The 27,863-nt window shown below is 28.5% G+C and overlaps 1 protein-coding gene across 1 annotated transcript in view; it reads left to right on the top strand.

Annotated features, from left to right (window-relative positions):
* Positions 1-27,662, top strand: part of LOC111428642 (NFX1-type zinc finger-containing protein 1-like) — a 45,253-nt gene extending 17,591 nt beyond the window's left edge. Inside the window, exons 5-11 of the mRNA XM_071201348.1 lie at positions 3,539-4,876; positions 7,375-7,993; positions 8,135-8,382; positions 12,983-13,286; positions 13,337-13,832; positions 18,710-19,486; positions 26,720-27,662. Of these exons, the coding sequence (XP_071057449.1) occupies positions 3,539-4,876; positions 7,375-7,993; positions 8,135-8,382; positions 12,983-13,286; positions 13,337-13,832; positions 18,710-19,486; positions 26,720-27,471 (4,534 nt within the window). The 3' untranslated portion in view covers positions 27,472-27,662. The remainder of the gene's footprint in view (positions 1-3,538; positions 4,877-7,374; positions 7,994-8,134; positions 8,383-12,982; positions 13,287-13,336; positions 13,833-18,709; positions 19,487-26,719) is intronic.
* Positions 27,663-27,863: the final 201 nt, after the last annotated feature.

Genomic DNA, 27,863 nt, shown 5'->3' with positions numbered 1-27,863 from the left:
TAAAAAAAATAAGGCGCTTACTCTGAATCAGGCTGTATATAGTTTGTGGGGCATATTTCTTATAGTTATTGAATAATTAACAAAAATTCATTTTGTTCTATCTAAAACTAATGTATGTATTTAAAAGTTAATGTTGCTATGGTGATAACCATACATACTATGATGGAACATAATGTATCAATTTTTTTTGTTCTTTCTAAAACTATTGTATGTATTTAAAACTTAATGTTGTTATGGTGATAACCATACCATGATGGAAAACATTGTTTCCAATTATTGCCAAAGTTTGTAGTAGTATTTAAAAATTCACTAACAACTCTGGCATTATGTGCTGGTGCTCCGTCGTATTGAAAATATATCATTTGAGACATAATTAATGGCAAATTGTCGACCAATGTGCCGCCTTAATATATTGAGGTATTTACCTGAGTTTAAGCTTTTATGGTAGATACTATATGCCAAAATTCTATTATCTAAAAGGACACACCATACATTGAAACCCAACCTTCTTTGAACACTCAGAGACTTCATTGGTCCAGATGACATTTTGAACAAACAGCAGATTATTTAATTTTTCTAAATATCATCTACAAAATTCTAATCTTAGATTGACATTTCCGGCACGTAAATAGTGAGTTTGCCGCGTTTTGTATGGTTTATACTTATTTTTCTTTCACATTCGGGAGCAGCGGCTTTTGGGTCAGACGTCTTGTTCAATTTCTCTGCAGGACGTTGATGGATTTATCGCAACTGAAGCCAACACATTGACTTCATCCTCTTACAGGTCATTTTGGTATGTTTTTGCACGTGGTTTGGGGAAGGACCAAAAATCTATTAAATTTTCTACTAACTGGCTGAAGGTACTTTCTTACGTGCGGTTGTCTTCTTTCCGTTTCGCATTCTTATCTGATAACATATAGCATTCCATCATGTTACATTTTTCATAATTTTCGAAATTCATTGTAGTTTTATTCAATTTTGTTATACTTTGACACCTAACATGCTGGTGCATCGTACCAGCATATAATGCCAGAGTTGTTATCGAATTTTTAAATACAAACTTTGGCAATTATTGATACATTACGTTCCATCATAGTATGTATGGTTATCACCATAGCAACATTAACTTTTAAATACATACATTAGTTTTAGATAGAACAAAGTGAATTTTTGTTAATTATTCAATAACTATAAGAAATATACCCCGCAAACTATATATATTTGTTATCAGAAGAAAATAACAAATTATTTTAGGTCATAGCCAACTATGGTTTCCATTTAAAAATATAAAGTTACGTCTAAAATCTCGAAAATAAAAGATGGGAAAAAAATTCTACCTACGCCGCTGAATTCTTCGTAAAAAGTTGCCCATATAATGTTTTATTTATAATACTCCATCTTTGATAATAAGTGAGAAATTCGCGATTGTCGTTTTCGCAAAATTTTCAGTTTTTGCCGATAGGGTGAAAACAAAAGACGATAGCTGTTCGGAGTTTTCGGCATTAGCATTTTCCCGAAAAACGAGATCATGACATGTAAGCTACTTTTTTTCTATCTCTTAGTTTCGGAGATAGCCTATGCGGACATGGAAATTGGGACACCTGTACAGGGTGGTTCAAATTCGATGTCCGAATAGGCTATATTGGAAACTATAAGAGCTAGAAAAAAAGTAGCTTACATGTCTTGATCTCTTTTTTTAAATAAGTTCCAATGTCGAAAACCTCAAAACGCTATCGTCTTTTGTTTTTCCCCTAGAGGCCAAAATTGAAAATATCGTAAAACCAGCAAGTGGAATTATCTTGGTTATTATTATAGCTGGAGTATTATAACTAAGACATTATATGGACACTTTTTTACAGAGAATTTGATGACGTAGTCAAAAAAATTTTTTTGGTTTTAGATTTTGAGATATTATCACAATGTTCGTTTTTTTAAATGGAAATAACCACTGATTATTCGCTTATTAAATTCCTTATTTTTTTCTGATTATAAAAATATAGGGTTTGACAGGTCTATTTCTTATTGTTTTAGAATAAAGCTAAAAATTAACTTTTCTTTTAGTGTCTTCCAAGAAATTAAATTTACAGTTTCCTGTAAATTACGGTACTATAATTAAAAATTAAAAAAACATATTTCTGATATTTGAAACAAATATATTTGTTGAACTATTTAATTTATACATGTAACTATTCAAAAGTTGGAATAGATTGCATTATTTCACATTTTTTATTAATATTTAATACTATTCTTAAATGACTTAATAAATTATTGATAGATGGCGCAATCTGTTTGTATTAAAAAATTTTCTGATGTGTCACTTTAAAAATCCTGTTTTTAAGATGAATTACGAAAATTTTGAAAAGTTTAAGATGTTACATATTAAAAAAATTTTTTGTTATTAAATACCAAAAGTTATCTTCTTATTTAATTATTAAATTAAAAAGCTAAAAATAAACTTTTTTTTAGTGTCGTCGAAGAAATTAAATTTACAGTTTGCTGTAACTATAACTAAAAATTATTCTACTAAAAATTTATATAAAATTTACTTTATTTTTTAATATGTAACATTCTAACATGTTAAACTTTTCGTAATCGATCTTAAAAGAAAATTTTTGAATACAAATGTCATTTAATTTTAATTTTTTTAAAATTTTTATTTAATAATAATATTAAATATTAATAAAAAATGTGAAATAATGCAATCTATTCCAACTTTTGTGTAAAACAAATATAAATTAAATAGTTCAACAAATATATTTGTTTCAAATATCATTAATATGTTTTTTTTAATTTTTAGTTATAATTTACAGGAATCTGTAAATTATGTATATTATTATTTTTAACTTTATTCTAAAACAATAAGAAACAGACCTATCTAACCCCATATTTTTGTAACCAGAAAAAAATAACGAATTTAATAAGCGAATAATCAGTGGTTGTTTCCATTTAAAAAAACGAAAATTGTTACAATATCTCAAAATCTAAATCCGAAAAAATTTTTTTGACTACGTCATCAAATTCTCTGTAAAAAAGTGTCCATATAATGTCTTAGTTATAATACTACACCTATAATAATAACCAAGATAATTGCACTTGCTGGTTTTACGATATTTTCAATTTTGGCCTCTAGGGGAAAAACAAAAGACGGTAGCGCTTTGAGGTTTTTGGCATTAGCAGTTTCTCGAAAAACGAGATCATGACATGTAAGCTACTTTTTTTCTAGCTCTTATAGTTTCCGAGATAGCCTATTCGGACATCGAATTTGAACCACCCTGTACATATAAAACTGTTTAAGGTTGAGAATTATCAACCTTAAATTGATGGGTTGTGATTACTAACACGGATGTCCCATCCATAATCTTTAAAATTAGTATAAATCCGTTATTCAAAATTATAACTGCTAAAAAGTTACACCTTCAATAGTTATCCTTTTACAATGTAAATGAAATTTCAAATGAAATTCGGTAAAATTGTTTTGACCCTCTAGACCGGAATCTTTCTTTAAATAATTTTTTTTATTAATTAATGTAATTTTTAGAATTCCGATTATAAACGGCGTTCTACATAATTTTGATTGGCCTTCAATGACTACATTAAAATTAAACGAGGCTCAATACCGCGCCTACAAAAATGCTTTATCAAGAAAATTTTCCATAATTCAAGGTCCACCGGGTACCGGTAAAACCCATCTTGGATTGGTCGTAGGAAAAGCGCTTTTACACAACCACGCGATTTGGCATAAAAAAATGCACCCCATGTTGGTTATTTGTTACACAAATCATGCTTTGGACCAATTCTTAGAAGGGCTACTCACAGCAACACAACAAATCGTCCGGATCGGTGGGCAATCGAAAAATGAAAACATCAATCAGTACAATTTACGACAAATAAGACATAAATCTCACAATCGTTTAATTCACGAACACCAATTCAGGTTTAGAGACGCCGCTAATTCATTAAAAAGATTCTACGATATATTAAACGCTACCAGGGAATTTAAAGGTATCGTTAATGTGACTCCGTTATTGGATAAGTTACCTGAAACTTGGCCCGTTGCACAATTAAAGAACTTAACCCAACAAGAATTTAAAAAATGGTTATTAGGCGGAAACGTCCAAAAGAGACACGAATCCTTAAACATCGATGACTTCATTGCTGCACAAAACGTCGTGCAAAATGAATATTCCGATAGTGAAGAAGATGATGAAGAAATGCTTCAACAACTTATAGCAGAAGAAGATGACGTTCATAATATAGATGATGATGATTTTAATTTTGATTGCACAGGAGCTCCCGTTTATATCACAACATTAAACGGTTACGAAACGTTTTTAGATGATTTAAAAGAAACCGCTGTTAAATTAAAACAAAAAGGTGATAAATTCGATCCAAGGGAATGGTTTGAATTAGAAAAGGATTATGTGAACACAAATGCTGAATATGAATATTTAAAAAAAGCATTAGAAGAGATTAAAGATAGGAAACCCCAACAGCATATCCCACCGGATTTATTGCAACAACTTAGAAACCCTGATAACATTGATCCAGCTGATAGATGGATATTATATATTCATTGGGTGAAAATGTACGAAAAACAAGTTATAAAGCAAATGAAAGATGCTGAAGATACTTATCAAAAAGCCTATAGAGAATTTGAAGCTGTTAAAGAGATGGTGGATGTTGAAATGTTGCGTTCAAAAATGGTAATTGGAATGACAACAACTTCCGCTGCGCGATTACAATCAACTTTAAAAGCGTTAAGATCTCGCATTGTGATTGTAGAGGAAGCGGCTGAAATTATGGAAGCTCATATCATTACGTCGTTAACGAGACATTGTGAACATCTTATTTTAATTGGGGATCATCAACAATTACGGTAAAACAAAATTAACCTTTATTAAATTATAACATGAGCGGGCGCGTGTCATAAATTTTATGACATCAGGTACATCTCTCTAAAAATTTAAGACTTCTCAGAATAGACAGGCTCAAACTATTGAAAATTGTTTGGAGTCTGTCTATTTTTATCACAGAACACTGATGACAACTATCACAAGATTATACAGGGTGTTTCTGTAAGTTTTGGCGTAAATTTAATCACAAATACTAAAGTCTTAAGGCTTAAAGTACTTAAGTCTAACTAGTTTCGGCCGTTGGCCATCTTCAGAGACTCTACAAATACATTAACATCTCTCATCTTATCCATTTTACAAACAAGTATCATAATGTTTCTTTTTTTTGTTAAAAAAGATCACATATCAAAGTCGAAATCAGATTATTAGTTACTAATTGACAAAATTTAAGTTTAAAAAGTTGTAAAATGAAATTAAGGACGAAGTGTTACAAGTTTACAGGTTAAAATTTAAGAATGCTCCTTTTTAACAATAGAAATGTTATGAAACTTTAAAAATTCATGAATCATCAGTTATAAAACGTCTATTATACGATAACTAACGTCAGGTTTAAAACATCAACCTCAATTTTGACATATTTGTAATCTTCATTAAAAATCCTTTAAAATGAGTACAAACACGACATATTTATCTTCAATATTAATGAAGTTATGGTCAACTTCCGGTTAAGAACGTCAATCTCAATTTTGACATAATTGTAATCGTCGTGAAAAATCCTTTAAAATAAGTCCAAACATGACACTTTTAATTCCAATATTACTCGAGATATAAGCAAGTTCCGGTTTGAAATGTCAATGTCATTTTGACATATTCTTAATTTTTTTTTTAAATGTCTTAATATTTGTCACAAAAACAAAAATAATAAAAATTAAGGTTGGTATTAATATTTAAAAATTAAATTGCTATCTTCACTGATACTAACTTCGGGTTTAATGTTTTCTATTCCAACTTTTTTGTTTTTTGAGAAGTGCGTCTTGTTTGGACTCATTTTAAAGTTTTTTTAATAAAGCATACATCATGAAAGAACACCAGGAAGTTGTCTATTATTTGATAATTAACTTCAGGTTTAAACTGTCAACCTCAATTTTGACATACTTGTAATCTTCATTAAAAATCCGTTAAAATGAGTCCAAACATGACACGTTTAATTCCAATATTACTTGAGATATAAGCAACTTCCGGTTTGAAATGTCAATGTCATTTTGACATATTCTTATTTTTTTTTTAAATGTCTTAATATCTTGTTTGGACTCATTTTAAAGGTTTTTTTAATAAAGAATACATCATGGAAGAACACCATGAAATTGTCAATTTGTCTATTATTTGATAATTAACTTCCGGTTTGAAATGTCAATGTCATTATGACATATTCCTAATCTTTATAAAATGTCTTAATATTTGTCACAAAAACAAAAATATAATAAAAATAAATAAAAAGTTAAGGAAGGTTGGTATTAATATTTAAAAATTAAATTGCTATCTTCATTGTTGCTAAAGCTTTTTTTTTTTAATGAAGATGACAAATATGTCAAAATTGACGTTGACGTTTCAAACCGGAAGTGATCGTATCTCCATTAATATTAAAGTTAAATATGTCGAGTTTGGACTCATTTTAAAGGATTTTTTATGAAGTTGACAAATATGTCAATTAAAAGTTGAAAGTTCGAACTTTTGGTTTTTTTGAGATAAATGAGTCATGTTTGGACTAAGTCGGTTCTTAGACATATGATGCAAACCAGACTTGAAAACGTATAAAAATATAATAAAAAAAAAATAAAAAATTAAGGTTGGTATTAATATTTAAAAATTAAATTGCTATCTTCATTGTTGCTAACTTGTTTAATGTTTTTTTTTGTTGTAACTTTTTTATTTTTTGAGATAAGTGCGTCATGTTTGGACTCATTTTAAAGGGTTTTTAATGAAGATGACAAATATGTCAAAATTGACGTTGACGTTTTAAACCGGAAGTAATTGTATCTTCATTAATATTAAAGTTAAATATGTCGAGTTTGGACTCAACCCAAATGATTCTTGGTCTTGTGTTAGTTCTAGTGATAGTGCTAGTATAAAAGTAGAACTAACACTAGACCTAGAACTAGAAACGTTCGGTTCAAAACTTTCTGGTTCTATGTCTAGTGTTAGTTCTAGTTTTAGTTCATTTCAAAACCGGTTTATAATACATTTATATCCCTTCTTAATAATACATCCATAATATAAATACGGCCTTATAAATCAGGAATTAATGTGTAAATTTTTTGCCTTTTATAACTTTTTTTCCACAAAGACAACGTCAATATATTTTTTTTAATACATAATTACATGAATACTTTACTGTTAAATCCTTTCAAATGCATAATATAAGGAGATATATTATAAAAACGAAAATTGTCATAAATTTTATGACAGCGCGCCCGCTCGAAGATTAAAATTAATTGAATTAATTAATTAATTTATTTTTTAGTCCATCAACTGCAGATTTTTTAATGGAAAAAAAATATAATTTAGGAATAAGTTTATTCGAACGTATGATACGTAATAATGTTGAATGTAACGTATTAGAAATTCAACATCGCATGCGACCGGAATTCGCAAAATTAATCGTTCCAACAATTTATCCTGTATTACATAATCACGAATCGGTTTATAATTTCCCACGAGTGAGAGGAGTCCGAAAAAATCTCTATTTCATCACTCACGCGAACTTGGAGAGCAGGGAAAAGGATGATAGTAAATTAAACATGTTCGAAGTGGAATATTTAATTCGTTTGGCGCAATACTTGATTTTAAATGGTTATAAACCGGAAGATGTAACCATACTTTGCGCTTATTCCGCGCAACTTTTCAAAATGTTTGCGGAACGTAAAAAGTTCCCGCTTCTACGTGATATAAGAATATGCGTTTTAGATAATTATCAAGGAGAAGAAAGCAAAATTATACTGTTATCCCTTGTTAGAAATAACAAAGAAAAAAATGTGGGATTTTTAAAAATCGATAACAGAGTTTGCGTGGCGTTATCGCGTGCACGAGAAGGATTTTATATTATGGGAAATATGGAAATGTTAACTCAAGCATCTCAAGATGTAAGTTAATTGTAATGAATAATATACAGTGTGACCCATTTGAAAGCGGAAATCGGATAATAAATACAAATTTTACGAGGGAGTTCCGCTTTCAAATGGGTCACACTGTATAAATCATGTTATTGTTTTTCTTTTGTGTAGATTTGGGGAAAGATAAAAGTTACTCTGGAAAAAGAAGAAAGTCTCGGAGAAGCTTTACCGTTATCTTGCGAAATTCATAGGAATAAAATAACTTACATAAAATCTATCAACGATTTTAAAAAAGTTGTTGAGGGCGGTTGCGATGAATTATGCAACATTTTACTCAGTTGTGGACATTTTTGTAAAATGCAATGTCACACTAGAAACCGTGAACATACAGAATCAAATTGTCGTGAGAAATGCATGAAGTAAGTAATCATCAATATTTTCTTATACCGATAATTTTATATAACTCGATATATGAATGCAGTAACCATAGTAACGAAACTACTATGCACTTACACTGTCCCACATCAAATGCAACATAGCTTAACATAATAGTACAGGCATTGGGTAGTTTTGAAAAGGAAAAGTTTGGTTGGAAAAAGTGACGTCCTTATGATAACTGAGTTTCCGTCTTAAGAGACGCGGAGGTAAACCCCAATGTTTCTGGTTCTAGGTCTAGTGTTAGTTCTACTTTTTGTTCAATAAAAATATACCACAATCTAACGCTGAATAACAATTAAAGCTAGAACTTCGTTTTGCGTTTTATCTTTGATTCATCATGAATTTCCAAAGCCCTCTAGCGACTAAACTAAGCAATTTTGTATACAAGTGTTCTGGTGACTTGGGGCATAAAATTAACCTCATATACTAGAGCAAAAATGATTACGATTCGTGAAAAAAAATTATTATAAAAGTCTTCAAATGGCTAAGATATGGGCCAATCAAAGTTCAGAAATTTTAACACATTTTTCTTTATATTTTCAATACCATTTATGGTAGAGCGTTGAAATTTGGTACAGGGTAAATTTTGTTACTACTTAACTGTTTTTGACATTTTCTCACCTTTTGACACTTTTTAATATAACGTGGTAGGTATGTAGTTCGCATTATGTGACACTATTTGAAACTTTTTAAAAGCCTGCCTAGATTTCCACAAGGTATAGCAATTTTTGATTCAATTTGGCATTTCGCAATACCTTTGACATATTACAATACTTCGCTACTTTTTGACAGCTTTGACCTTTCTTGATATTTGAATATTTTCTGACTGTCGACACTTTTTCTCACTATATTTCTTTTTTAAACATATTTTGACTGTCTTTAATCATTTTTAGATGTTATTTGCAGTTGATACTTTTGACTAGGGTAACTGTTTGAATTTTTCAATATTTATTCATCATTTTTGACGTTACATAACGGTTTTTGAAACTCTGATACCTTTTCGCATATTTGACGTTGCTTGATACTATGTAGTTCCCATTATGTGACACTATTTAAAACTTTTTATCATCTTTTCTTAAACCATTTTGACACTATTTAGCAGTTATCGGAATTTTTGGACTCCGTCCAACACCATCTAGAAAGGCTAGAGCCTTTTTGACATTTGATTCTTCTTTATAGTTTATAATAATTTTTGACCTCTTGATACTACGACGTTTTTTGACTTTATCGTCTCTTTTTGACGTAGTTTTTCACATTTACACCGTTTTTGACACATTTATGTGTTTTTGATTCTCTCTGATACATCTACCTCTTTACATTTTTTGACACTTTTTGACATTGCTTGATACTGTGTAGTTCGCATTATTTGAAACATTTTGACACTACTTGATTGATTTTGACATTCTATCACCTTTTGACTCTTTTTAATATAACATAGTATGTAGTTCGCATTATGCTACACTATTTGAAACTTTTTAAAAGCATTTTAACACTTTGACAGTTATCGAAATATTTTCACCCTGCCTAAATTTCCATAAGGTATGACAATTTTTGACAGCTTTGATTTTTCTTGATATTTGAACATTTTCTGACTTTATCGACACTTTTTGACACTCTATTTCTTTTTTATACATATTTTGATTTACCTTAATCATTTTTAGATGTTATTTGACAGTTGATACTTTTGACAAGGGTAACTCTTTGAATTTTTCAATATTTATTGATCATTTTTGATGTTGTCTGACGTTACATAACGGTTTTTGAAACTCTGATACCTTTTGCCATATTTGACATTGCTGATACTATGTAGTTCGCATTATGTGACACTATTTCAAACTTTTTGACATTTTCTCTTAAACCATTTTGACACTATTTAGCAGTTATTGGAATTTTTTGACTCCGTCCAACACCATCTAGAAAGGCTAGAGTCTTTTTGACATATTAAAATACTTGGGCACTTTTTGACATTTGATTCTTCTTTATAGTTTATAATAATTTTTAACTTCTTGATGCTACGACGTTTTTTGACTATCGTCTCTTTTTGACGTAATTTTTCACATTTATACAGTTTTTGACAAATTTGTGTGTTTTTGATTCTTTCTGATACATCTACCTCTTCACATTTTTTGACATCTTTTGACATTGCTTGATACAATGTAGTTCGCGTTATGTGATACAATTTGAAACATTTTAACACCACTTGACTGATTTTGACATTCTACTCTTTTAGTTTTTAATATAACATGGTATGTAGTTCGCATTATGTGACACCATTTGAAACTTTTTAAAATCGTTTAACACTTTGACAGTTATCGAACTATGTTCACCCTGCCTAAATTTCCACAAGGTATGAGGTACAAGGTACTTTTGTATACATATTTTGACTTACCTTAATCATTTTTGGATGTTATTTGACAGTTAATACTTTTGACAACGGTAACTCTTTGAATATTTCAATATTTATTGATGATTTTTGATATTGTCTAACTTTACATAACGGTTTTTGAAACTCTAATACCTTTTGGCATATTCGACACTTCTTGATACTATGTACTTCACATTATGTGACACTATTTCCAACTTTTTGACATTTTATCCATAAGCCATTTTGAAAGGTTTGTTCATTTTGACATTTCATAATACTTTTTGACATTAAAATACTTTGGCACTTTAAGTCATTTGATTCTTCTTGATAGTTTATAATAATTTTGAATCCGTCTTGTTACTACGACGTTTTTGACGTTTTAACACATTTGACTATTTTTTGATTCTCTCTGATACATCCACCTCTTTACATTTTTTGATACTTTTTGACATTCCTTGACACTATGTAGTTTGCATTATGTGACACTCTTTGAAACTTTTTGACATCTTTTTCCTATACCATTTTGACACTATTTGGCAGTTATCAAATTATTTTTGACTCTGCCTAACGCCTCCTAAAACGACTTGATTCATTTCGATACTTCATAATACTTTTTGACATATTAAAATACTTTGGAAACTTTTGATACTTTATGACAGCATTCATTCTTTATGACATTTCGACAATTTATAACTTTTTCGGCATTTTTTAATATTGTTTAGCAGTTATCGGAATATTTTTGACTCCGCCTAACATCACCTAGAAAGGTTTGAGTCGGTTTGACATTTCCTAATACTTTTTGACATATTAAAATACTTTGAAACTTTTTAACACTTTAACTCATTTGATTCTTCTTGATAGTTTATAATAATTTTGATCCGTCTTGTTACTACGAGGTTTTTTGACTTTATTGTCTCTTTTTGACGTGGTTTTTCGCATTTACGCAGTTTTTGACATTTTGACACATTTCAGTATTTTTTGATTCTCTGATACATCCATCTCTTTACATTTTATGACACTTTTTGACATTGCTTGATACTATGTAGTTCGCATTATGTGACACTATTTGAAACTTTTTGACATCTTTTTCCTATACCGTTTCGGCACCATTTTTTCAACACCACCAGTTATCAAATAATTTTTGACTTTGTTTAACGCCACCTAAAAAGGTTTGATTCATTTCGACATTTCATAATACTTTTTGACATATTAAAATACTTTAGAACGTTTTGACACTTTATGACAGCATTCATTCTTTTTGACATTTCGCCATTTTATAACTTTTTCGACACTTTTTAACACTATATTCCATTTTGATGAAACACATCTTGGCTTTCCTTAATCATTTTTAGACCTTATTTGACAGTTGATGCTTTTGGCAAGTGTCTAACTTTAAATTATTTTTTTTTATACCTTTCAAGGTCAAATTTTTTAGGGTTTCTATTGGTATTACCTAGAGTCCCTATGAACTTTACGTCATTTTCTAATTTCTAGTAATATTTTTGGTAATTAGCTATACTCTGTTTTTAAACCATTAGGAGTATTTTAAATTTGTCACCAGATTGACCTTGCACGTGATTTTTTTTCAAACTTCAAAATTGCCTTGCAGGCAATTTTGAAGTTTGATTTTGAATTTGAAGGTTAGGTTATTGACAATTCGACAGTTTCGTGTCATTATTGTAAATTTTGTGTTCTTAAACCCTTCTTTATTATATTTTGAAATAAATACACTCATAACTTCAATGTTAATTTGTATGTTTAGTGTTGACGATAACAAACGAAAATAAATACAATAATAAGTAAATAAATAAATAAATAAATAATAATAATTATTAATTTAAATTTACCGCCAAAATATCTAGTGATATTTTCTGGTGATTTTTCCTAGTGTAAATCTGACTTTCGTGTTTACTCCTCTTGGTTTAAAAACAGAGTATAATAGACAATCTAAGCCTTGACGTCATAGACGTTAAATCGCCATATGCAATTTTTCAATTAATGTTAAAATAAACTAAGTGACATTTTAAATGACATTTTTATGACCATTTTTCGTTACCAACTGTGGTTAGCAACGAAATTGTTTGGAGTCGGTATAAGCTCCGCCCATCTCTGTAACGTCAAACTTTGGCAGTCTATTGAGGTTAAGAAGAAAACTTTTTCACATTATTTGAAAAGCATTTCGACACTATTCAACAACAATCAAAATTTTTATTTAGATTACTCTGCGATGACGAACATCCTTGTCCTAAAAAATGTTTTGAAGAATGCGATTTATGTATGGTTGCTGTTTCGAGGACTCTTCAATGCGGTCACGTTGGTATCTTCGCATGTTCTGACCGAGAACTTCTGTGCAAAGAGATTGTGGACGTTACACTTTCATGTGACCACAAAACGCGAAAACCGTGTCACTTACCAACCGAATTAGTTAAATGTCCACATCCCTGTGATGTTCGTGTCGAAAGTTGTGGACATGTCTGCGCACAGAAGTGCCATAAAAATAATGATCCAGATCATTTAGAGGTAAATTAATAATTATAAATAATTAAGTGAACATAATAATTTTTTTTTAGTATAAATGTCATAGAACATGTAATAAACAACGTCCAGGATGTATAACTAATTTAGATGATCATCGATGTAGGAAATTTTGCTATCAGGAATGTGATGAGTGCGATATCGTTGTAAAAAAACAAAGATCCTGTGGTCATGTATACGCAATGAAGTGTAGCGTGAGCGTTGAATTGTCAGAATGTCCAAAACCGTGTAAAGAAAAATTACCTTGCGGACATCCATGCAAACAAAAATGTTCTGATCCATGCGGAAACTGTAAGGTCATTGTGGAAAAAATAGTAATTGACTGTGGCCATAAAATTAAAATACCATGTATGGAGACGCCTACTAAAAGCAAATGTAAAGGAAAATGTCCGTTGAAGTTACCCTGTGGACATCAATGTCAAGAAAAATGTAAAGATCCATGCACTACTCAATGTAAAGCTTTAACAAAAAGTATTCATCCATTACTTTGTGGACATAATGCGGATATTCCTTGTTCACTAAATAGAGTTGGTAAGTTGGATAATTTTTAATTTGATTTTATACTCTAGTTTTTAATTCGGCGGAGTGTTTTCAAATTGAAACGCCAAAAAGGAGGGTTGCTATTGATTTACAGTTTTAAGCAAAAATTACACTAAGAAAATTCGAGATGTTGACCCCCGCCTAGGTTTAGCCTCTCAGTATGGCTAAACCAGAATAATTCTAGTTCTAGGTCTTGTGTTAGTTCTAATGATAGTACTAGTGTAAAACTAAAACTAACACTAGACCTAGAATTAGAATCATTCGCGTTTAGCCGTTTTGAAAGACGTGTGGCTAAACCCAAATGTTTCTAGTTCTAAGTCTAGTGTTAATTCTAGTGATACTGCTAGTGTAAAACTAGAACTAACACTAGACCTAGAACTAGAATAGTTCTAGGTAATATTCTAATTCTAGGTCTAGTGTTAGTTCTAGTGATAGTGCTAGTGTAAAACTAGAACTAACACTAGAACTAGAATCATTCGGGTTTAGCCGTCTTGAAAGACGTGCGGCTAAACCCGAATGATTCTAGTTCTAGGTCTAGTGTTAATTCTAGTGATACTGCTAGTGTAAAACTAGAACTAACACTAGACCTAGAACTAGAATCATTCGGGTTTAGCCGTCTTGAAAGACGTGCGGCTAAACCCGAATGATTCTAATTCTAGGTCTAGTGTTAGTTCTAGTGATAGTGCTAGTGTAAAACTAGAACTAACACTAGAACTAGAATTATTCGGGTTTAGCCGTCTTGAAAGACGTGCGGCTAAACCCGAATGATTCTAATTCTAGGTCTAGTGTTAGTTCTAGTGATAGTGCTAGTGTAAAACTAGAACTAACACTAGAACTAGAATCATTCGGGTTTAGCCGTCTTGAAAGACGTGCGGCTAAACCCGAATGATTCTAATTCTAGGTCTAGTGTTAGTTCTAGTGATAGTGCTAGTGTAAAACTAGAACTAACACTAGAACTAGAATTATTCGGGTTTAGCCGTCTTGAAAGACGTGCGGCTAAACCCGAATGATTCTAATTCTAGGTCTAGTGTTAGTTCTAGTGATAGTGCTAGTGTAAAACTAGAACTAACACTAGAACTAGAATCATTCGGGTTTAGCCGTCTTGAAAGACGTGCGGCTAAACCCGAATGATTCTAATTCTAGGTCTAGTGTTAGTTCTAGTGATAGTGCTAGTGTAAAACTAGAACTAACACTAGAACTAGAATTATTCGGGTTTAGCCGTCTTGAAAGACGTGCGGCTAAACCCGAATGATTCTAATTCTAGGTCTAGTGTTAGTTCTAGTGATAGTGCTAGTGTAAAACTAGAACTAACACTAGAACTAGAATTATTCGGGTTTAGCCGTCTTGAAAGACGTGCGGCTAAACCCGAATGATTCTAATTCTAGGTCTAGTGTTAGTTCTAGTGATAGTGCTAGTGTAAAACTAGAACTAACACTAGAACTAGAATCATTCGGGTTTAGCCGTCTTGAAAGACGTGCGGCTAAACCCGAATGACTCTAATTCTAGGTCTAGTGTTAGTTCTAGTGATAGTGCTAGTGTAAAACTAGAACTAACACTAGAACTAGAATCATTCGGGTTTAGCCGTCTTGAAAGACGTACGGCTAAACTCGAATGATTCTAGTTCTAGGTCTAGTGTTAATTCTAGTGATACTGCTAGTGTAAAACTAGAACTAACACTAGACCTAGAACTAGAATCATTCGGGTTTAGCCGTCTTGAAAGACGTGTAGCTAAACCCGAATGTTTCTAGTTCTCAGTCTAGTGTTAGTTCTAGTTTTAGTTCAATAGAAATACAGGTGTCTCACGTAACTGGTTCGTTAGAACTTTTGTAGGTTCTACTATTCGTACAGTTTTGAAATTTTCGTAGCATGGGTTATTCATTCGGAACTTTTGATCTAAAATATTTTCAAGATGGCTGCCACTTCCGGTCTACCGGGAGTAGACCGTAACTTCGTTATTTTAAATGAAATGCTATAGTTTTTATTACACTTATTAATTGTACTTAAGAAAATATGTTAACTTTCATGAAAGTTATTGGAACCTAGCGTTTTTCGTTTTTTGATTTTATTTTGATTTTAAGTTCTTTTTTGGCAAATTTCACCATGCTCTTTAAACCTCCTTAACCCACGTTCATTCAAAAAAGCTTTAAAAAGCACGATTATTCTTCAGATGCTGTCAAATAGATTGTCATTTGCTGTATCGGAGTATCTTACACAGGGTGGTCAAAAATTGAATTACCGTTTTTTCATATTCAATGGGGAGAACGTCGAAAATTTTGAATGGAACGCCCTATATTTTATTACACTGAGAGAAATATATTCTTGAACGAAGATTATTACTCTTGGCTCAAGCTTATCATATTCTTGTATATCTTAGTGAAAGTAAATCAATAATCTTGAAAAAGAGTATCTTAGTGTTGCGTCAACAATCCCATTTTCGTTGCGAAAATAGATTTCTTAAGTCAAGAATAACGTATCTTTCTTTTTAGAAAAACTTATTCATGTACCAACAATCTTGTATAATTCTTCATTTGAGTATTATAAATTATTGACGCAAGAATGAATTTTTTGAAACAAAAAATTGATTTTCTTCGATGCTAAGAATATGATATACTTCATTCGATAATATTTCTATTCTGAAAACAAAAAAATATTTTTGTTTTAAGAGTATCTTATATTTGTTTCTAAGAAATACATTCAAGAATAAATTTTTGTTGAAAGTCAAGAATAATTTCCCTCAGTGTAACCTACTCAAAAGGGAATTTAATTCTTTCCAAATTATCTATAAACATTCTTATATCTATTCATTGTAGTTTATTTACAATATTATTATTATTTATATACAGGGCGGGCCAAATTGGACACTTTTAAAGGAAAACTCCTCTTTCTATAAGAGATAGAGGAAAAATAATATCAATGTCTGAGGCTCGATTTTTATAAGAAACTTAATGGCGAAAACCGCAAATCGATATCTCTTGTGGTTTCAGAGCTACAGGGTGTGTTTCAAAAAAGTCTTTTTTCGAAAAGTCGTCATAACTTTTTTCTTATTCAAAAATCTTCCTTTCTGTGAAAACATTTCCAAAGCAACTTTTTATGTATAATTCGATGGAAGAAGTTAGCTTTTCCTCGAAGCAATGTTTTAGTAGTTATTGGCATAAAAATACTATACAGGGTAATTCAAATTCGACTCCCACCATTGAGATCTCAGAAACCATAACAGATATGCGCTTTTCGCCATTAAGTTTCTTATAAAAATTGAGCTTCACACAGTGATATCATTTTCCCTCTATCTCTTATAGAAAGAGGAGTTTGCCTTTAAAAGTGTCCAATTTGGCCCACCCTGTACATATTTTGCCAAAAAAAGACAAAATAACTCGAGGTACCAATAACTTTTATCAAAGTCAACATGTACTTATACGTACAATAAAAACTATAACATTCCATTTAAAATAACGAAGTTATGGTCTACTTCCGGTAGACAGGAAGTGGCGGCTATCTTGAAAATATTTTAGAACAAAACTTCCGAATGAACAGCCCATGTTACCAACATTTCAAACGTCTACGAATAATGTAACGTGAAAAAGTTCCAACAAACCAATTACGTGAGACAGCCTGTATACAACATAGTAATATCTTATGCTAACTAGCGCTACCTACCACTGCCACTAGAACTAACACTAGACTTAGAAACATTCGGGTTTAACCGCACGTCTCTAAAGACGGCTAAACCCGAATAATTCTAGTTCTAGGTCTTGTGTTAGTTCTTGTGATAGTGCTAGTGTAAAACTAGAACTAACACTAGACCTAGAACTAGAATCATTCGAGTTTAGCCGTCTTGAAAGACGTGCGGCTAAACCCGAATGATTCTAGTTCTAGGTCTAGTGTTAGTTCTAGTGATAGTGCTAGTGTAAAACTAGAATTAACACTAGAAGTAGAATCATTCGGGTTTAGCCGTCTTGAAAGACGTACGGCTAAACCCGAATGTTTCTATATATTCGCTATTTACTATCTACCAGCCGTCTTAAGAGAGATATAGGTAAACGGAATGTTTCTAGTGCTAGATCTAGTGTTAGTTCTAGTGCTAGTATTAGTCGAGTTTTATTTGTTATTCAACGCTAAATTATTGTGTATTTTTATTGAGCTATAACGGACAGTGCCTTCCTACAGTTTACTTAAAATCATCTCGTTTTAAAACTCCCGCCAAAAATAGCTTTGAAAAATTACACTGTGTTAGGTCCACTTTTACCATCCTCCTGATAAACTATCTAAGAGATAATTACCATGATTACAGCGGTTTTGAGCGCTCTCATTGGCTAGTAGATGGGTTTATCTATAAAATAAATTTAACTAAAATATGGTAGTAATGGACCTTAATACCCGAAATACACGAGCCTAGTTTTGCAACCTAGGATAACAAGCTAGTGCTAGTAAGCTAGCAAGCTAGTGCATCTATCTTCGTGTATACAAAACTAGCTTTATTCCAGGCTGGTAAGCTAGTGTCTGAAGCCAGGATAGTTTAATAGCTTGCCGTTCTATTTTTAAAGCTAGTAAGCTTCCCCCACCACTGATTTCGCCGTCCTGGCTTGGGTTTAGCTTCGTGTGGCCGGAAAAGCTAGGTATCATGAACGTGTTGTACCATCTGTAATGTTACTGACTTGGCTGGTTTAAAATTACTGGCATGTAGACAGCACTAGCATATTCCAAGCAAGGGCAGCAAGCCAGGAAAGTTATCTAGCTTTCTATCCTAACTTACAAAACAAGGCTCGTGTATTCCGGGCAAAAGAGCGCCAATTTATCTATCGGATAAATTTATCAAGAGGTGGTACAAGTTGGCCTAAATAGAGTATAACTAAAACGATTTCTATTTATAGTTGAAATTAATACAAATTCAACTTTACTATCCTATTGCAAAGAACCATGCAACGTAACATTGAAATGCAATCATATATGCAAAGGAAATTGTGGTGAATGTTATCAAGGTCGCATCCATAAAGTGTGCAGCTCGGATTGTGGAGTGCCTTTGGTGTGTGGACACGTTTGTAAAACACCTTGTCGGGCCGAATGCCCACCATGCAATCAAAAGTGTCAAGTAAGATGTCCACACACTAAATGTGGCAAGAGATGTGGTGAAATTTGCACACCGTGCAATGAACATTGCACACGTAGATGCGTTCATCAAGCTTGTAATAATCCTTGTGAACAGATATGTTCAGTTGGTCCGTGTAACAGAATTTGTCCGCTATTGTTAAAGTGCAAACATAAATGTATCGGATTCTGTGGAGATCCATGTCCGCCATTATGCAGAATTTGTGATAACGAACAAGTTACTGAGATATTTTTTGGAAACGAAGATGAACCAAACGCTAGATTCGTTTTGCTTGAAGATTGTCAACATGTCATTGAAAGTGAAGGGATGGATGAGTGGATCAAGGAAGAGAGTAAAGGTGAAATTACAAGTAAAGGTTGTCCGAAATGTAAAACTCCGGTTATTAATACAAGCAGATATAGAGATTATGTTAAAGCTTCATTGAGAGATATTATGGAGGTTAAGAAAAAGTTTTATGGTGATTTAGGGGAAAATATTCGTATTGGAAAGGAAGAAATTCGAAAATTGGATTATTTATGTAGAAATTCATCACTTCAAACAGGTTAGTTTTTTTTCGTCCTGTTAAATTGTTTAAAGTTGGTAACAATTGGTAAGATGATCTTTGGTTATTTAAAAACACAAAATTCCGTTTTTTGGGTTTATATTAACCCATAAACAATTAAAATAGAATTAAATAAAATATTTTTAACTTTAATTTAGCTACTAAAAATTTTAATTAAAAAAAAAACCAAAATTTTAATTAATAATTCAAATATAACATAACCCTAAAAATTTGACATTGACAGGAACGTATAAAAAAAAATTTTGATGATTTATGTAAAAAATCATCACTTCAAACAGGTTAGTTTTTTTTTCTTTCGTCCTGTCAAATTATTTAAAGTTGGTAACAATTGGTAAGATGATCTTTGGTTATTTAAAAACACAAAATTCCGTTTTTTGGTTTTATATTAACCCATAAACAATTAAAATAGCATTAAATAAAATATTTTTAATTTTAATTTAGTTACTAAAAATTTTAATTAAAAAAAAAAACAAAATTTTAATTAATAATTCAAATATAACATAACCCTAAAAATTTGACATTGACAGGAACGCATAAAAAAATGTTGATGATTTATGTAAAAAATCATCACTTCAAACAGGTTAGTTTTTTTTTCGTCCTGTCAAATTGTTTAAAGTTGGTAACAATTGGTGAGATGATCTTTGGTTATTTAAAAACAAAAAATCCTGTTTTTTTGGTTTTATAGTAATGCATAAACAATTAAAATAAAATATTTTTAACTTTAATTTAGTTACTAAAAATTTTAATTGAAAAGAAAAACTAAATTTTAATTAATAATTCAAATATAACATAACCCTAAAAATTTGACATTGACAGAAACGTATAAAAAAAAAATTTTTGATGATTTATGCAAAAAATCATCATTTCAAACAGGTTAGTTTTTTTTCATCCTGTCAAATTGTTTAAAGTTGGTAACAATTGGTGAGATGATCTTTGGTTATTTAAAAACAAAAAATCCTGTTTTTTGGTTTTATAGTAATGCATAAACAATTAAAATAGAATTAAATAAAATATTTTTAACTTTAATTTAGTTACTAAAAATTTTAATTAAAAAAAAACAAAATTTTAATTAATAATTCAAATATAACATAACCCTAAAAATTTGACATTGACAGGAACGTATAAAAAAAAATTTTGATGATTTATGCAAAAAATCATCACTTCAAACAGGTTAGTTTTTTTTTCGTCCTGTCAAATTGTTTAAAGTTGGTAACAATTGGTGAGATGATCTTTGGTTATTTAAAAACAAAAAATCCTGTTTTTTTGGTTTTATAGTAATGCATAAACAATTAAAATAAAATATTTTTAACTTTAATTTAGTTACTAAAAATTTTAATTGAAAAGAAAAACTAAATTTTAATTAATAATTCAAATATAACATAACCCTAAAAATTTGACATTGACAGAAACGTATAAAAAAAAAATTTTTGATGATTTATGCAAAAAATCATCATTTCAAACAGGTTAGTTTTTTTTCATCCTGTCAAATTGTTTAAAGTTGGTAACAATTGGTGAGATGATCTTTGGTTATTTAAAAACAAAAAATCCTGTTTTTTGGTTTTATAGTAATGCATAAACAATTAAAATAGAATTAAATAAAATATTTTTAACTTTAATTTAGTTACTAAAAATTTTAATTAAAAAAAAACAAAATTTTAATTAATAATTCAAATATAACATAACCCTAAAAATTTGACATTGACAGGAACGCATAAAAAAATGTTGATGATTTATGTAAAAAATCATCACTTCAAACAGGTTAGTTTTTTTTTCGTCCTGTCAAATTGTTTAAAGTTGGTAACAATTGGTGAGATGATCTTTGGTTATTTAAAAACAAAAAATCCTGTTTTTTTGGTTTTATAGTAATGCATAAACAATTAAAATAAAATATTTTTAACTTTAATTTAGTTACTAAAAATTTTAATTGAAAAGAAAAACTAAATTTTAATTAATAATTCAAATATAACATAACCCTAAAAATTTGACATTGACAGAAACGTATAAAAAAAAAATTTTTGATGATTTATGCAAAAAATCATCATTTCAAACAGGTTAGTTTTTTTTCATCCTGTCAAATTGTTTAAAGTTGGTAACAATTGGTGAGATGATCTTTGGTTATTTAAAAACAAAAAATCCTGTTTTTTGGTTTTATAGTAATGCATAAACAATTAAAATAGAATTAAATAAAATATTTTTAACTTTAATTTAGTTACTAAAAATTTTAATTAAAAAAAAACAAAATTTTAATTAATAATTCAAATATAACATAACCCTAAAAATTTGACATTGACAGGAACGTATAAAAAAAAATTTTGATGATTTATGCAAAAAATCATCACTTCAAACAGGTTAGTTTTTTTTTCGTCCTGTCAAATTGTTTAAAGTTGGTAACAATTGGTGAGATGATCTTTGGTTATTTAAAAACAAAAAATCCTGTTTTTTTGGTTTTATAGTAATGCATAAACAATTAAAATAAAATATTTTTAACTTTAATTTAGTTACTAAAAATTTTAATTGAAAAGAAAAACTAAATTTTAATTAATAATTCAAATATAACATAACCCTAAAAATTTGACATTGACAGAAACGTATAAAAAAAAAATTTTTGATGATTTATGCAAAAAATCATCATTTCAAACAGGTTAGTTTTTTTTCATCCTGTCAAATTGTTTAAAGTTGGTAACAATTGGTGAGATGATCTTTGGTTATTTAAAAACAAAAAATCCTGTTTTTTGGTTTTATAGTAATGCATAAACAATTAAAATAGAATTAAATAAAATATTTTTAACTTTAATTTAGTTACTAAAAATTTTAATTAAAAAAAAACAAAATTTTAATTAATAATTCAAATATAACATAACCCTAAAAATTTGACATTGACAGGAACGTATAAAAAAAAATTTTGATGATTTATGTAAAAAATCATCACTTCAAACAGGTTAGTTTTTTTTTTCGTTCTGTCAAATTGTTTAAAGTTGGTAACAATTGGTAAGATGATCTTTGGTTATTTAAAAACACAAAATTCCGTTTTTTGGTTTTATATTAACCCATAAACAATTAAAATAGAATTAAATAAAATATTTTTAACTTTAATTTAGTTACTAAAAATTTTAATTGAAGAAAAAAACAAAATTTTAATTAATAATTCAAATATAACATAACCCTAAAAATTTGACATGAAATTTTGATGATTTATGTAAAAAATCATCACTTCAAACAGGTTAGTTTTTTTTTCGTCCTGTCAAATTGTTTAAAGTTGGTAATAATTGGTGAGATGATCTTTGGTTATTTAAAATCAAAAAATCCGGTTTTTTGGTTTTATAGTAATGCATAAACAATTAAAATAGAATTAAACAAAATATTTTTAACTTTAATTTAGTTACAAAAAATTTTAATTAAAAAAAAATTAAATTTTAATTAATATTTCAAATGTAACATAACCCTAAAAATTTGACATTTATGTAACAAATCATCACTTCAAACAGGTTAGTTTTTTTTTCGTCCTGTCAAATTGTTTAAAGTTGGTAACAATTGGTAGGATGATCTTTGATTATTTAAAAACAAAAAATCCTGTTTTTTGGTTTTATAGTAATGCATAAACAATTAAAATAGAATTAAACAAAATATTTTTTACTTTAATTTAGTTACTAAAAATTTTAATTAACAATTCAAATATAACATAACCCTAAACATTTGACATTGACAGGAACGTATAAAAAAAATTTTGATGATTTATGTAAAAAATCATCACTTCAAACAGGTTAGTTTTTTTTTCGTTCTGTCAAATTGTTTAAAGTTGGTAACAATTGGTAAGATGATCTTTGATTATTTAAAAACAAAAAATCCTGTTTTTTGGTTTTATAGTAATGCATAAACAATTAAAATAGAATTAAATAAAATGTTTTTAACTTTAATTTAGTTACTAAAAATTTTAATTAAAAAAAAACAAAATGTTAATTAATAATTCAAATATAGCATAACCCTAAACATTTGACATTGACAGGAACGTATAAAAAAAAATTTTGATGATTTATGTAAAAAATCATCACTTCAAACAGGTTAGTTTTTTTTTCGTCCTGTCAAATTGTTTAAAGTTGGTAACAATTGGTGAGATGATCTTTGGTTATTTAAAAACACAAAATTCCGTTTTTTGGTTTTATATTAACCCATCAACAATTAAAATAGCATTAAATAAAATATTTTTAATTTTAATTTAGTTACTAAAAATTTTAATTAAAAAAAAATTAAATTTTAATAATAATTCAAATATAACATAACCCTAAAAATTTGACATTGACAGGAACGTATAAAAAAAAATTTTGATGATTTATGTAAAAAATCATCACTTCAAACAGGTTAGTTTTTTTTTCGTCCTGTCAAATTGTTTAAAGTTGGTAACAATTGGTAAGATGATCTTTGGTTATTTAAAAACACAAAATTCCGTTTTTTGGTTTTATATTAACCCATCAACAATTAAAATAGCATTAAATAAAATATTTTTAATTTTAATTTAGTTACTAAAAATTTTAATTAAAAAAAAAACAAAATTTGAATTAATAATTCAAATATAACATAACCCTAAAAATTTGACATTGACAGGAACGTATAAAAAAAAATTTTGATGATTTATGTAAAAAATCATCACTTCAAACAGGTTAGTTTTTTTTCGTCCTGTCAAATTGTTTAAAGTTGGTAACAATTGGTGAGATGATCTTTGGTTATTTAAAAACACTAAATTCCGTTTTTTGGTTTTATATTAACTCATAAACAATTAAAATGGAATTAAATAAAATATTTTTAACTTTAATTTAGTTACTAAAAAAAAATTTTAATTAATAATTCAAATATAGCATAACCCTAAAAATTTGACATTGACAGGAACGTATAAAAAAAATGTTGATGATTCATGTAAAAAATCATTACTTCAAACAGGTTAGTTTTTTTTCGTCCTGTCAAATTGTTTAAAGTTGGTAATAATTGGTGAGATGATCTTTGGTTATTTAAAATCAAAAAATCCGGTTTTTTGGTTTTATAGTAATGCATAAACAATTAAAATAGAATTAAACAAAATATTTTTAACTTTAATTTAGTTACAAAAAATTTTAATTAAAAAAAAATTAAATTTTAATTAATATTTCAAATGTAACATAACCCTAAAAATTTGACATTTATGTAACAAATCATCACTTCAAACAGGTTAGTTTTTTTTTCGTCCTGTCAAATTGTTTAAAGTTGGTAACAATTGGTAGGATGATCTTTGATTATTTAAAAACAAAAAATCCTGTTTTTTGGTTTTATAGTAATGCATAAACAATTAAAATAGAATTAAATAAAATGTTTTTAACTTTAATTTAGTTACAAATAATTTTAATTAAAAAAAAACAAAATTTTAATTAATAATTCAAATATAACATAACCCTAAAAATTTGACATTGACAGGAACGTATAAAAAAAAAAAATTTTATGATTTATGTAAAAATCATCACTTCAAACAGGTTAGTTTTTTTTTCGTCCTGTCAAATTGTTTAAAGTTGGTAACAATTGGTAGGATGATCTTTGATTATTTAAAAACAAAAAATCCTGTTTTTTGGTTTTATAGTAATGCATAAACAATTAAAATAGAATTAAACAAAATATTTTTTACTTTAATTTAGTTACTAAAAATTTTAATTAACAATTCAAATATAACATAACCCTAAACATTTGACATTGACTGGAACGTATAAAAAAAATTTTGATGATTTATGTAAAAAATCATCACTTCAAACAGGTTAGTTTTTTTTTCGTTCTGTCAAATTGTTTAAAGTTGGTAACAATTGGTAAGATGATCTTTGATTATTTAAAAACAAAAAATCCTGTTTTTTGGTTTTATAGTAATGCATAAACAATTAAAATAGAATTAAATAAAATGTTTTTAACTTTATTTAGTTACTAAAAATTTTAATTAAAAAAAAACAAAATGTTAATTAATAATTCAAATATAGCATAACCCTAAAAATTTGACATTGACAGGAACGTATAAAAAAAATTTTGATGATTTATGTAAAAAATCATCACTTCAAACAGGTTAGTTTTTTTTCGTCCTGTCAAATTGTTTAAAGTTGGTAACAATTGGTGAGATGATCTTTGGTTATTTAAAAACAAAAAATCCGGTTTTTTGGTTTTATAGTAATGCATAAACAATTAAAATAAAATTAAATAAAATATTTTTAATTTTAATTTAGTTACTAAAAATTTTAATTAAAAAAAAAAACAAAATTTTAATTAATAATTCAAATATAACATAACCCTAAAAATTTGACATTGACAGGAACGTATAAAAAAAAATTTTGATGATTTATGTAAAAAATCATCACTTCAAACAGGTTAGTTTTTTTTTCGTCCTGTCAAATTGTTTAAAGTTGGTAACAATTGGTGAGATGATCTTTGGTTATTTAAAAACACAAAATTCCGTTTTTTGGTTTTATATTAACCCATAAACAATTAAAATGGAATTAAATAAAATATTTTTAACTTTAATTTAGTTACTAAAAAAAAATTTTAATTAATAATTCAAATATAGCATAACCCTAAAAATTTGACATTGACAGGAACGTATAAAAAAAATGTTGATGATTCATGTAAAAAATCATTACTTCAAACAGGTTAGTTTTTTTCGTCCTGTCAAATTGTTTAAAGTTGGTAACAATTGGTGAGATGATCTTTGGTTATTTAAAAACAAAAAATCCGGTTTTTTGGTTTTATAGTAATGCATAAACAATTAAAATAGAATTAAACAAAATACTTTTAACTTTAATTTAGTTATTAAAAATTTTAATTAAAAAAAAATTAAATTTTAATTAATAATTCAAATGTAACATAACCCTAAAAATTTGACATTTATGTAAAAAATCATCACTTCAATCAGGTTAGTTTTTTTTTCGTCCTGTCAAATTGTTTAAAGTTGGTAACAATTGGTGAGATGATCTTTGGTTATTTAAAAACACAAAATTCCGTTTTTTGGTTTTATATTAACCCATAAACAATTAAAATAGCATTAAATAAAATATTTTTAACTTTAATTTAGTTACTAAAAATTTTAATTAAAAAAAAAAACAAAATTTTAATTAATAATTCAAATATAACATAACCCTAAAAATTTGACATTGACAGGAACATATAAAAAAAAAATTATTTTTTTAAACAATTTTCATTTAAATTTATCTTTTACAGTTTGCCCAATAGTACATGATCTCCAAAGATTATTCGAAGATCAATTAAAACCCGTCAAACAAGGAAAACGTAAAATGCTAACGAAATTAACAGTAAATTCGACAATCGCAAAAATACAAATCTTAGAAAATATATGCAACCTCTACCAGAAGAACTTTGGCCAAGTTAACGTATTTAACATCAGCCCAAAAAATCAACCCAATAATAAATGTATAAATTACATTAATTTCCTTCTAAATCGTTTAAACACCGATCCAGAACGTATGACTCAACAAGAAGTTGAAGATTTTGAGCTTGAATTAAAACGATTGCGCCGAATTATTCAATTGGAATCAATATCACATCGATTATCCATTAATAAACGTCAATCCCCGGAATATAGGAATGTAGAACATAAAATATATATCTTAAAACGTTATAACGGTCAGTATGATGCCTCCATTAAACCATTACTTGAAGCATTGCGTAATAGTGTGGGCATATTAGATGTAAGCGAAGATGAATTAAAACAAATCATAAAAGTGATTGGGGTTAGATCTGGTGGTTGGTATAAGTGTCCTAATGGGCATCTTTACGCGATTGGAGAATGTGGTGGAGCGATGCAAGAAGGGAAATGTCCCGATTGTGGATCTAAGATTGGTGGGCAAAGTCATCAATTAACCTCTGGTAACACTCACTCTAACATTGATGGATCACGATTCGCAGCTTGGTCGGAACAAGCCAACATGCAAAATTATAGATTTGATTTATAATTAAGTATGTTTTTGAAACAAAAAAAATTTTGTTTAATTAACCAATTTTTTTTGTTATATATATTTGTTTTATTAATGAAGTCTTTCAATTGCGGTGTACTTTTAATACAATAAAAATGTACAACAATTTAACTCTGAATTACAAATAAAATAGTAATAATGAAAGATATAAAATAGACATTTTTTGATAAGTTTAGACAATTTTCTTTACAACCTTACCTATTTTTTTTTGAAATGTTATCTCACGATTTGCAATGTACCTTGTTGGATTTACTGAGCTAATGGACATTTCTGGTTGGACGAAGTTTATTCAACTCAGAGCTTTAAAAACAAAACTAACGGAAGAAGTTGCTTATCATCTTTTAAACATATTAACAATTTTTGGAGCTTCT

Source organism: Onthophagus taurus, chromosome 1 (assembly GCF_036711975.1).
Source record: "Onthophagus taurus isolate NC chromosome 1, IU_Otau_3.0, whole genome shotgun sequence".
NCBI classification, from domain to species: domain Eukaryota; kingdom Metazoa; phylum Arthropoda; class Insecta; order Coleoptera; family Scarabaeidae; genus Onthophagus; species Onthophagus taurus.
Note: the sequence above shows the minus strand (reverse complement) of the source record. Positions and strands in the feature narration are given on the sequence as shown.